This window comes from Psammomys obesus, unplaced genomic scaffold (assembly GCF_907164565.1).
Source record: "Psammomys obesus unplaced genomic scaffold, mPsaObe1.curated_primary_1811, whole genome shotgun sequence".
In the NCBI taxonomy this organism is placed as follows: Eukaryota; Metazoa; Chordata; class Mammalia; order Rodentia; family Muridae; genus Psammomys; species Psammomys obesus.
Genome location: NW_026596125.1, coordinates 5,218,571 through 5,230,627, shown reverse-complemented (window position 1 = coordinate 5,230,627; position 12,057 = coordinate 5,218,571). Strand labels below are relative to the sequence as shown.

Below are 12,057 nucleotides of genomic sequence, written 5' to 3'. Positions count from 1 at the left end.
AAGAAAGAAAGAAAGAAAGAAAGAAAGAAAGAAAGAAAGAAAGAAAGGAAGGAAGGAAGGAAAGAAGGAAGGAAGAAACAAAGGAAGGAAAGAAAGAAAGAAAATGAAAATCCAAGCAACTACTCAAAATAAAATTTTTACTTTATACTCAATAATTCACTTTTTTCCCTTCACCCTTTTCAGGCCCCAGGATTTGAACTCAGGGCCTAGACAATGTCTATCCTATCCTTTTTAGTTTTTATTTTAAGACAAAACCTCACTAAGTCACCTATCCTGGCCTTGAACTCACTCTGTATTCCAAAATGTTCTCAAATCAAAGATTCTACAGCTTCCTCAGTACCTGCATTAACACCAGCCTGAACCACCAAGTCCAGCTTGATAATTCATTTTCATTAACTTATTAAAAACATCTACTACAAACACAAACCTAGGAAAATAGCACAAAGAATTATCAATAAACATCAAATGTGGTAATCACGTATAACCTCAACGCTTGAAGTATAGGCAATAAAAGCAATTCAAGGTCATCCTGGGCTAAAAGACAGCTCAAAAGACATACTGGATCACATGAGATTCTGTTTTAGGCTATAATTTTATATCCTGATATTTATATGAGAATACAGAAAAGAAACTTTTGAAAACTATTTAAGTTGGGAAGGTAGGTGTGGTTCCAAGTGTCCATAGCTCCATCTATGACAGGGAAGCAGGTCCAAGAATTGGAGAGCATCCTGGACAACACATGGAGATCCTGTCTCAGCAAACAAATAAGCAACAGGAAAAGGATGCAGAGAAACTGACCAACAGAGCTATTTTCACATGTAAACCACTCAGCTGGCAATCAATCTCACTGGGTTAAAGAAAATCTACTGTAGAACTTCTAGAGATTTCTATTTGGCACGCATAGTGGCATATGGTTGATAGCAACACCCAGGAAGGACAGGTAAGGAGAATCACTTGGGCTTAAGGCCTGCTTGAGCTACCCTGTAAATTCCAGGCCTCCTGGGCAAGACAGCCTGTCTCAAACAAAATAAAAACCCAAATAAAATTGTCTTTACAAGGCAGGCCATGGTAGTACATGCCTTTGATCCCAACATTCCCGGAGGCAGAGGCAGACAGATCTTCATGAGTTTGAGGTCAGCCTGGTCTACAAAGTCCTGGACAGCCAAGGGCTATACAGAGAAACCCTGTCTCAAAAAACAAACAAAACCAAACAAAAAAACAAAAAGCAACAACAAATTAAAACAGATTCCCCCCCTCCCCCCCCAAAAAAAACCAACAAAACATGTCTTGGGAATATAGAGATGGCTCATCTGTTAAGAGCACTGGCTGTTCTTTCAGGGGTCAATTCCCAGCACCCACATCATGGCTCACAACCATCTCTAACTGTAGCCTCAAGGGATTAAATAACCTCTTCTGGTGTGCAGACAGATGTACATGCAGACAAAATATCCATGTACATAAAATAATTTTTTTAAGGCTTAAAATTACTTCTCTTGCTCGATCTTGGAACTGGCTGGAAAAGAATACATTTATCCCATTTCTTAAACTAAACACCAGTTTTTTCCTTAGTAATCTCATTATTCCCCCATTCATATCCATGTAGCCTAGCTCCTCTCCCTAGTCTTCATTTTGTTGCTCAGGCCCTCTTCTAGCGTTTATATTTTCTGAGGTTTATACTTTTGTTGACTAAGGAAAGGCCCCTAAGGCCCCGCTAAAGCTAGATGAGACACATCAGCACACAGACTATTTCATACAAACTACTGCTTTCTTTTCACTTCTCTGCTCTCAGGAGTTAGACAATCAGTACTTTTCACAAGTATCCAAGGGCCAGACCATGCATGAACAGTCTGCTCAGAAGTTCTGACAGTATTATTTAACAATTCATGGCAAAACTCCTGGACCAAGTACTGCAGTAATGCGATATTAAGTTAACTCATGCCAGTATTCCATGTTGACATTCTCAATAAACTTTACATTAAATTCTTTAAATTAAAACTAGATATGGTGGTGCATACCTCTAATCCCAGCACCTAGGAGGCAGAGGCAGGCAGATCTCTGTGAGTTTGAGGCCAGCCTGGTCTAAAGAGCAAGTCCCAGAACAGCCAGGGCTACACAGAGAACATCTTTTTTAAAAAAAGTTCTGTACCAAAGTTGTTATTAGCAACTGATGGGAAACACAAAAAAAAAAAATCAGTTTGACTAAGAGGATAGTGCTCCCACTGTACACTATGCATTAACTGCTTGACGCTAGCTCAGATAAAATACCTTCTCTATCTAAAACTGACTCTGAACAGACAGACATGTTACAGTGGGGAAAATGGCACCAGGGGAGGTCGTGACTTACTCAGATTCATAATAAGGCTGTGACTGAGCTGAAAGAGAATCCTAATTCTCTGCCGCTCTCACTGAGGCGTTCCTCCTTAGCAACTCTTCCTCCAGTTGTCCTTTCCTCAAAAAGCAGCCACAACAGCAGGCAAGGTCAATAAAGAAAGTAACTAAAATAAAAGAAAAATTTGGCTGCTTCTCCCTATGACTGGCTCAACATTTAATAATGTGTGGTGCCCTCAAAACTGCAAACTGTTCCTTTGTCATGTCCAAGTCCGCCTGACTCAATCAGCAGGCCACTATCAATGCCTAACTCAAGGCACAAAGCAGAGCTCAAGTGGTTCAGAGGAATAAAAAAGGATGATCTCATAATGTCTCTTTATGATCTCTAAGTCTCATTATTGCAGACGTTACTCCAGAAATCTGAGGAAGTGTCAGGCTCGTGCTGAGAGTCAACCCTCTAAACTAGAAAAACTAAGCACTTTCTCACTTACATCTTGAAACTGGCTGAGGAGATAAAAGCAGCCTTGGCTTATTTCCATTCCCTTCCCCCGAAATGTCAAGGTCTCTTTGCAGATTTGCTTATTTGTAAGCAGGGTCTCATGGAGCCCAGGCTGCATTAACGTGCTGGTTTTTTAACTCCAGATCCTTCTGCCTTGTCTCCCAAGCAATAGGATTACAGGCTTGCCCAAAAGCACTCAGCTTATTTGTTTTATTGTCTCTTGAAACAGGGTCTAATTCTGTAGCCCAAGCTGCCCTTAAAATCATGACAATACTCCTGACTCAGCAGGAGTATTATCTTCTTTTTCTTTTCTTTTCTTTTCTTTTCTTTTCTTTCTTTCTTTCTTTCTTTCTTTCTTTCTTTCTTTCTTTCTTTCTATTTTTGTGGATTTTTGAGACAGGGCTGTTCTAGAACTCAAATAGACCAAGTTAGCCTCAAACTGAGATATACCTACCTACCCAATTAAAGGCGTGGGCAGTTTTTATTTTGGGGGCTACCTCCTGGCCTGTCTCAGCTTCTATTCTTAAGTACTGGATTATAAGGTATAAGCTACAACTCCAGGCCTTGAGGTCTCTTAATTTTTAGATGTAAACACACAGGACAGAAATTCAAGAAATAAATATCTTTAGGCTCAATAGAATTTTACTAATGACAAACTTTAGTTAGGTGTTTCTGAAGGTACTAATGAAAAGAATTTTGTTGTTGTTGTTTTCTAAACAGGGTTTCTTTGTGTAGCCCTGGCTGTCCTAGAACTCACTTTGTAGACCAGGCCAGCTTTGAATTCAGAGATCTGCCTGCCTCTGCCTCCGAAGTGCTGAGATTGAAGGTGTGAGTCACCACAGCCTTATTTTTTAATGAGTTTTTTTAAAACTTATTTAACTTTATTTTATGTCTATTAGTGTGACGGTATCAGATCCCTTGGAATTGGCATTACAGACAGTTTTGAGCTGCCATGTGGATACTGGGAATTGAACCCGGGTCCTCTGGAAGAGCAGGCAGTGCTCTTAACCACTGAGCCGTCTCTCCAGCCCCTTTTAATGAGTTTTATTTATTCATTTATTTTAAGTGTATGGATGTCTGCATGTATGTCTGGACACCACTTGTGTACCTGGTGCCCAGGGAGGCCGAAAGGGGGGTCGTGGAATCCCCTTGGATTGGAGAGTTACAAACCACTGTAAGCAGCCATGTGGGTACAGGGAATGAAGCCTTCATCCTCTGGGAGAGCAGCAATGCCCTTAACTGCTGAGCAATCTCTCCAGCCCTCAAAATAAAAACTTAAATTTGACCAGCTTCTATAAATACTACTAGGGCAATTTAAAACCCAATTTTAACTGAGTTAGTGTCTATGTTTATCTAATTTGTTATGGCATTTTAGGCAAAGAAACAACTATTCACAAAGAAATGCTATTTGGAATGATGGGTTTAATTACTTCGGAAAAAGCCAAACTTGATTGGAAATAATATAATGTCCCTGAGACCACCTGTTAGGCTAAAACTCTGTGCATCCCATCACTCTTTACTCCTTAAATGTAGCCAGAAGCTGGTCCACATCTCGGATACACAAGAAGCATCAGATTAAAAGCATCAAATATCAGCCTAGTCAAGGTTGCCAAACACAAGCACAGCAAAGGAAAAGCACCATACAAAGTTGAAGAAACAGGTCCTAAGGGGCTTACCCATACCCTCAAAATGTGTCACCCACACTGTGCTTCAACCTAAATATCACAGGCAACCACCAATCCTGACTTAGCTCACTTTCTCTATTACTTACATCCTCCCTCTAGAATTTCTTCACAGCTCTCATCATTTCTCCAAGGCCTTTCCTCTCCCACAGGGTGATACAGCACCTGGCCTCCACATTTTACTGCCTCACCACTTAAGGCCTAAGTTTTGTTTTGCTTCTCTTATCGGTTATTAATCTTATCCCCATTTACCTGTACCTGCATTCCTTTCATCACTTTGTCCTTACTACAAATAACTGTGCCCCTCTCCTTCAAAGCGGAGCATGTATCTCCTTTCAGCTATTTGTAATTCTAGCTCACAGTCAATACTGTCTTTCTCTCCCAGGAACTGTCACGGTAGCCCTCAGTCTGAGTCCTTCTTAAATAAGGCCTCTTCCAGAGTTTGCGAACATTAGTTTGGCCAACTGGGATTCCACCCTTAGCCCTTAGGCTAAGACTATCTTCCCAGCTGAATGAAGCAAAACTACTTGCCTTCCCTAGCCTGGGCTTTCCCTCCTTCACCGTTAAACCTATCAGTACCCAGCCCTGCCCAGTTTCCCCCTGTCCCCAGTGTCTGCCTTACCATTTTCCTAAGCTCCCCACTATTCCCCACTCCTGAACGTACCCCCTCTCCCAGGCCTTACCCGTAACCCTGACACCGTAAGGCCCCTGCCCGCAGCGTCCACAGGCGTCTCTCCACTCGGGTTCCTCCGCTCTTCAGTAACTGTCCCCACGCCCCTTTCCCTTTAGGGCCCCGCGCGCCGCCAGGAGCCCCCACCTCGAATGAGCTCCCGCTGTCACTTGGCCTCTCTTCCACAAGATGGCGGAGCTGCTGCCCCCACCCCAGGGTCCCCTCTGCACCCTCCCGCACCCTCCTCCGAGCTCCGGTCCAGTCCCTCCCTCGGCCTCGCCACCGGCCTTGGCCCGGAGTACCATTGCCCCCTCCTGCGGTGAGCGTGTGACCCAGGCCTGAGCTCAGCGACACGCCAACGCCGCCGCCTCCACCATTCCCCGGCCCGCACCATCTCCTCACCATAAACTTGAGCGCTTTCTCTTGCAGCACCGCCTCTGCCGGGTCCATAATCGCCCGGGCTACTGGGTCTGCTCTCCGCCGGGGCCGCCCCTTTCGTGCCAGGCCGCAGCCAACGCAGCGCCCGGATCCCGCCTCCTCTTCCTTCCCCCGCCCTCTCTTTCCTCCTGGCACTGGCGGCACCCCCTCCCCGCCCCCCTGAGGCGGACCGCAGCTCTACGCGTGCGCGCTCCGCTGCCTCACGGGACTTGTAGTTCTGAAGCTTCGTGTGGCAAGTGGCGAGGCCAAGCGGCGAACAGCAACTCCCACGAGTCACTGCGTAGAGTCGCGACTGTGTGCAAGCCAAATGTAGAGCACTCGCGAGCCAGGAGGGGAAATCGGCTGACGGGAATTGTAGTTTACAGCAAAGCCAGAGTGTCGCCGTGGTTACCGAACGACGCCAGTGGCTGCTTGCTTGGCATTTGATACCAAGATGGCGACTAGCGCTTCATCTGTATTCCAAATACTGGGAAAACTGAGAGAACTCAGGGTCCTTGGGCCTCCCTAACTGTGATTTTCGGGAAACTGGACCCTCCTAAATCTCTTTCATCAAGCATTTGAGGAGGACCTGAGACCTAGACACTCTGATCCAAATGTGCTAAACATCAATGCAAGGTTTCAAAGTCTGCCTAAGCTATTGCCTCTCATTTCTGAAGAGCCTTTTCTCCCCCAGAGCAAGTCAGGGGCAAGTAGAACCCGATCCAGGAAATCTTGAATTTAGCGCTCAAAAAGTATGGGCTGCCATTACTAACTCTGAGGTCTAAGTCAAAGAAATACAATGGCCTTCAAGCAAGTGAAGCCTGTAAGTAGTTCCTTTGGCCTTGAAAAAGACAAATGGACCAGGTGTTATGGGACACGCCTTTAGTCCTAGCACTCAAGAGGTAGAGGCGGATAGATACATGTGAGTTCTAGGCCAGCCTGGACTTCAGAGCTAATTCCAGAAGAGCCAAGGCTACACAAAGAAACCCTATCTTGCAAAGAAAAGGAAAAAAGGGTTAATCATAACAAAGAATGAGGACAAATACTATGAAAATGCTAAAGAAAAAAAAACAATAAAGATAGGGAGGGAGAGGTAGGCAGATCTCTGTGAGTTCGGGCCAGCCTGTTCTAAAAAAAAAAAAAAAAAAAAGTTAACAGTCATCAGTGGACTAGAATAAGCCCAGTACCTGCCCTTACAACTCATGATTCTTATATTTCTAGTATGTTGATCCTAGTTGTCTCTGTACCCATAGAACTCAACATAATAACTAATGTATAAGAAGCATGCAGCCAATAAAAAGTTATTCTTGAATTTTAAAAATTAAAAGGTTATATAGAAGTGTAAAATGAAGAGTTAAAACATGTTTGTTAAGAAATTTTCCATAGCTGGGCATGGTGACACCTTTGATGCAGCACTCAGGAGGCAGGAGGCAGAGGCAGGCAGATCACTGTGAGTTCAAAGCCAGCCTGGTCTACAAAGCAAGTCCAGGACAGGCAAAGCTACACAGAGAAAGTCAAATAAAAAGAAAACCAAATAAAAAGAAAAAAGGGAAGAAAAGAAAATTCCCTGGGGCACTGGAGAGATGATGCAATGGCTCAAAGCTTAAGAGCACTTGCTGCTCTTCCAGAGGATATGAGCTCAGTTCCCAGCACCAAAGTCAAGGAGCTTACAATTACATGTAACTCCCATCCCACAGGACCTGACACCCTGTTCTGGCTTCTGTAGGCCCCAGGATTCATGTACATATGTCCACACACACAGACACTTTTTTTTCTAATTTAATAAATAAATAAATAAATAATATTTTTTAATTTATAAAAAAATAAATTTTCTTTACAAGATAGGGTTTCTCTGTGTTATGACCAGATCACCTTGCAAACCCCCCCCCCTTTGTCTTAAAAGGTTCTTATAGCTGATTGAAACGGCAGAATGGACATTGCAAGACAAAGTGATAGTACGTAAATTCAGGCTTGTTGCCAGCAGTTCTCAGGCCGCGTGCAGGGGGGAGGGAAAGGGAAAGGGGAGAGAGAATGAAGCTTGCACAGATAGAAAAAGAGAACAGAGAAAGATGGGAGAGGGTATCAAAATGTCCAGGTTATATGGTGAAGAGCCTCCGGGAGAGAGAAAGCCCAGCCTCTGGGCTAGGAATTCAAGGTAGAGGGCAGGGTTTGCCAGCCCTGCCCTGCAGCAGATAGGGATGGAGGGATTTGTAAAACCAAACAATACCAAGGTGTGGTGGTGCACATCTTTAATCCCAGGACTCAGGCAGGAGGCAGAGGCAGGTGCATCTTCTGTGAGTTCCAGGCCTGCGGGTCCTGGAACTTGCTTTGTAGACCAGGCTGGCCTCAAACTTAGAGATCTGCCTGCCTCTGACTCCTGAGGGCTGGCATCAAAGGAGTGTGCCACTGCCACCTGGCTTTAAAGTAATTTTTAAAATGAAAAAAAAAAAACCCACAAAACATAAACACAGATAGACATACAGTCAGACACACACAGAGAGAGAGAAAGTGAGTGCACAAGAGAGAGACAAGTAGGCACCTGTAACTTAGGATGAATGTGAAACAAGTGAGCACCTGTAACTTAGGATGGGGTTGTAATTAGCCAAACTTCTCTGATCCTTCCTTCCTTCCTTCCTTCCTTCCTTCCTTCCTTCCTTCCTTCCTTTCTTCCTTTCTTTCTCGGAATATGAAAGTTCATTACCGTGTTTCCATTGTCAAAATAAAAATATGGAACACTTCACAAATTTGTGTGTCATCCTTATGCAAAGGCCATGCTAATCTTCTCTGTATTGTTCCAATTTTAGTATATGTGCAGCCAAAACAAGCACTCTTTCAAGACAGGGTTTCTCTGTGTAGTGTAGCCCCTGCTGTCCTGGAACTCGCTCTTCTGTATATCAGGCTGGCCTTGAATTCAAAGATCTACCCACCTCTGTCTCCCAAGTGCTGGGATGAAGGCATGCACAACCACCACCCAGCTCAGATCCTCTTTCAAAATGTTTACTCATTATCTATTTTTTTAGACAAAAATTCTCATGTAGCCCAAGATGGCCTCTGTAAAGCAGTGAAACTATCAAACTACCTCAAGTAGAGAGAAAAACTATTTCGGAATCAAATTGCCAAGGCTGAGGGAAGAGGTGGAGGATGGAGAGCAGAAAAACATGAGGATTTAGATAACAGTCAGCAGGGTAGGGGTCTTTGAGCTGAAAGAAGCTGTTAAGCTTGACCTGGAACTGGATGCCCTGGAGTAGTTAAGGGAGTCTTTTCTAGCAAATATTGTAACACAGTTTGTTGAGGGTGAGGAATTCAAATATTTTACCCTACCCACCCATAAAACTTTTATGCAGATATTTTAATCCACTCCCCAGCCAGTAAAACCTTTACACAAAATCCACCCCTGTATTCCAGGAATTTGATAGCCTGGAGTAGTTACCATCTGTTTGTTTGTTTCTCCTTGGAATAGACCTTTCCCATTCTTGCATTTTCTTTTCAGATTAAGACTGTGAGATTGGACCCAAGCCTTTGGGGAAAAAGACACAATCACCTTCTGAGTTAGTTAAAACAAAACAAAACAAAAAACTTCCTGTCTCTATTTCTCTATTTATCACTCTTCCATTTCTACCCTCTTGATCAAGAGTAACTGTACTTTTTTTTTTTTCTACCCCAAACTTACTTATATCTAACATAGCCAAAATGACCATGGCTTTTGTTGTTGTTGTTTTTCCACACTTGGTTTCTCTGTGGTGTAGCCTTGGCTGTCCTATCCCGGCTTTGAAGGCATCCACCATGCCCAGCTTGACCTTGGCTCCTCACTCTTCCTCCAGAGTATTAGGATAACGAGCAGTGGACACCCTGCTTGGTGTTGGCCTCTATCATCTGAAAAACAAAAATCTCTGGAAATTCTAAAATATATACACCTGAAAGCTGAGAATGTCTGAGGGCCTGGAATTGATCTTCAGAACCGCCATACACAAACGGAAATATACCATTCATGTAATTTTAAAAATAAATCATAAAAAAAGTGCTCTCAGGGTTGGGGAGGGTAACTGGGGCCAGCATCAGGTGTGGGGAGAGAGGGAGGGAGGGGGGGACACTAGAGAGGCAAGGGGCCAGCCTGGTCTACATATTGAGTTCCAGGGCAGTCAGGGCTACATAGTGACGTAAGGAAAGAAAGAAATACTTAGACCCTACTCTATCAGAAAATGAGCTTCTACCATGAGAACCCTAGATCCTGCTGGACATTCTGTAGTCCTCTAACTTCCTGCTGGAGACTCCAGTACTCCTTGATTTCAGTATTTAGATGTCACCAGTCCACCAAATGTCTCTCTCCATTACACCCCAATTGCTTTTCTTGCACTGGTCCCACATTCACCCCATCCTAAGTTACAGGTGCTCACTTGTTTTACATTCATCCTAAGTTGCAGGTGCCTACTTGTCTCTCTCTTGTGCACTCACTTTCTCTCTCTCTCTCTGTCTGACTGTATGTCTATCTGCGTTTATGTTTTCTGGGTTGTTGTTTTTTTTGGGTTTTTTTTTTTTTTCATTTTAAAAATTACTTTAAAGCCAGGTGGTGGTGGCACACTCCTTTGATGCCAGCCCTCAGGAGTCAGAGGCAGGCAGATCTCTAAGTTTGAGGCCAGCCTGGTCTACAAAGCAAGTTCCAGGACAGTCAGGGCTACACAGAGAAACCCCGTTTCAAACAACCAAAATAACACTCTTTTTCCCCGGCAAGATGGCGGAGTATGACCTAACTACTCGTCGCATCTTGCACTTTCTGGATCAGCACCTGGTCTTTCCGTTCCTTGAATTTCTCTCTGTGAAAGAGATATATAATGGAAAAAGAATTACTACAAGGAAAATTGGATCTTCTTAGTGATACCAATATGGTAGACTTGCTATGGATGTCCTCAAAAACCTTTATTCTGATGATATCCCTCATGCTTTGAGAGAGAAAAGAACCACAGTTGTTGCCCAGCTGAAGCAGCTCCAGGCAGAAACAGAACCAATTGTGAAGATGTTTGAAGATCCAGAAACTACAAGACAGATGCAGTCGACCAGGGATGGTCGGATGCTGTTTGACTACCTGGCAGACAAGCATGGGTTTAGGCAAGAGTGTTTAGATACACTCTATAGATACGCAAAATTCCAATATGAGTGTGGAAATTACTCAGGAGCTGCAGAGTATCTTTACTTCTTTAGAGTTTTGGTTCCAGCCACAGATAGAAATGCTTTAAGTTCACTCTGAGGAAAACTGGCCTCTGAAATCTTAATGCAGAATTGGGATGCAGCCATGGAAGACCTGACTAAAAGAGACCATAGACAATCATTCTGTGAGTTCTCCGCTCCAGTCTCTTCAGCAGCAAACATGGCTCGTCCATTGGTCTCTGTTTGTTTTTTTTCAACCACCCAAAAGGCCTAAGTGATAGGGTTTAAGTGATGATATTATTGATCTCTTCCTTTACCAACCACAGTACCTTAATGCAATCCAGACAATGTGTCCACGTATTCTCCACTATTTGACCACTGCTGTTACAACAAAGATGTGCAAAAACGCCGGCAGGTCCTCCTGAAAGATCTAGTGGAAGTTATCCAGCAGGAGTCTTACACATATAAAGACCCAACTACAGAATTTGTTGAATGCTTATATGTTAACTCTGATTTCGAGGGGGCTCAGAAAAAGCTGAGGGAGTGTGGATCAGTGCTTGTGAATGACTTCTTCTTGGTGGCATGTCTTGACTTCATTGAGAATGCTCGACTCTTTATATTTGAGGCTTTTTGTCGTATCCACCAGGGTATATCAGCATTAACATGTTAGCAGATAAACTGAATATGACTCCAGAAAAAGCTGAAAGATGGATTGTGAGTTTGATTATAAATGCAAGGTTGGATGCCAAGACTGATTCAAAACTAGGTCATGTGGTAATGGGTAGCAACGCAGTCTCACCCTATCAGCGAGGGATTGAAAAGACTAAAAGTTGGCCATGAATATCGGAAAGAAACTTAATCAGAACAGTAGATCAGAGGCTCCCAACTGGTCAACCCAAGATTCTGGCTTTTATTAAAGGATTATAAAGAAAACGAGTAAAAGGAATCCATGAAAGTCACAGTAACCTTTATGTATAAAGGATGACATACATTTTTAGAAGCAATTTACATGTTTGCTATAAACTTTGGATAATTTGAATAAAGTTGGCTCTTATTAAAAAAAACCAAAATAACAATAATAATAATTTAACTACTTTAATTATTTTGTGGGGTGGACATACCTGGCACGGTGTGACAGCCAGAGGACAACTTGAAGGAGTTAATTCACTCCTACCACTTGGGTTCCAAGAACCAAACTCAGCTCATTAAGCTTCCTGGAAAGCTTTTTTTCCCCCACCTCTGAGCGATTTTGTTAGCCGCTTTTTGTACTTTCCTTGCTGTTGTTGTTTGAGACAGGGTTTCTCTGTATGGCCCTGGCC

General features: G+C 43.4%; 1 protein-coding gene, 1 non-coding gene and 1 pseudogene across 8 annotated transcripts in view; 1 reads left to right on the top strand and 2 right to left on the bottom strand.

The window, feature by feature from the left end:
- Positions 1 to 5,725, bottom strand: part of Btrc (beta-transducin repeat containing E3 ubiquitin protein ligase) — a 162,599-nt gene extending 156,874 nt beyond the window's left edge. For 4 of the 7 annotated variants that reach the window (XM_055630132.1, XM_055630133.1, XM_055630135.1 and 1 more), the window contains exon 1: positions 5,582 to 5,700. In XM_055630132.1, the coding sequence (XP_055486107.1) occupies positions 5,582 to 5,629 (48 nt within the window). In that variant the 5' untranslated portion in view covers positions 5,630 to 5,700. Of the gene's footprint in view, positions 1 to 5,192; positions 5,244 to 5,581 lie in introns of those variants that run through there. The other 3 variants (XM_055630137.1, XM_055630136.1, XM_055630138.1) reach the window with 3 other exon arrangements.
- Positions 5,726 to 8,317: 2,592 nt separating this feature from the next.
- On the bottom strand, positions 8,318 to 8,424 carry LOC129665238 (U6 spliceosomal RNA). The gene has a single exon (XR_008718355.1). It is a non-coding gene; the product is annotated as a U6 spliceosomal RNA (small nuclear RNA).
- Positions 8,425 to 10,325: 1,901 nt separating this feature from the next.
- LOC129693300 (eukaryotic translation initiation factor 3 subunit E-like) lies at positions 10,326 to 11,757 on the top strand (annotated as a pseudogene).
- The last annotated feature ends 300 nt before the right edge of the window (positions 11,758 to 12,057 follow it).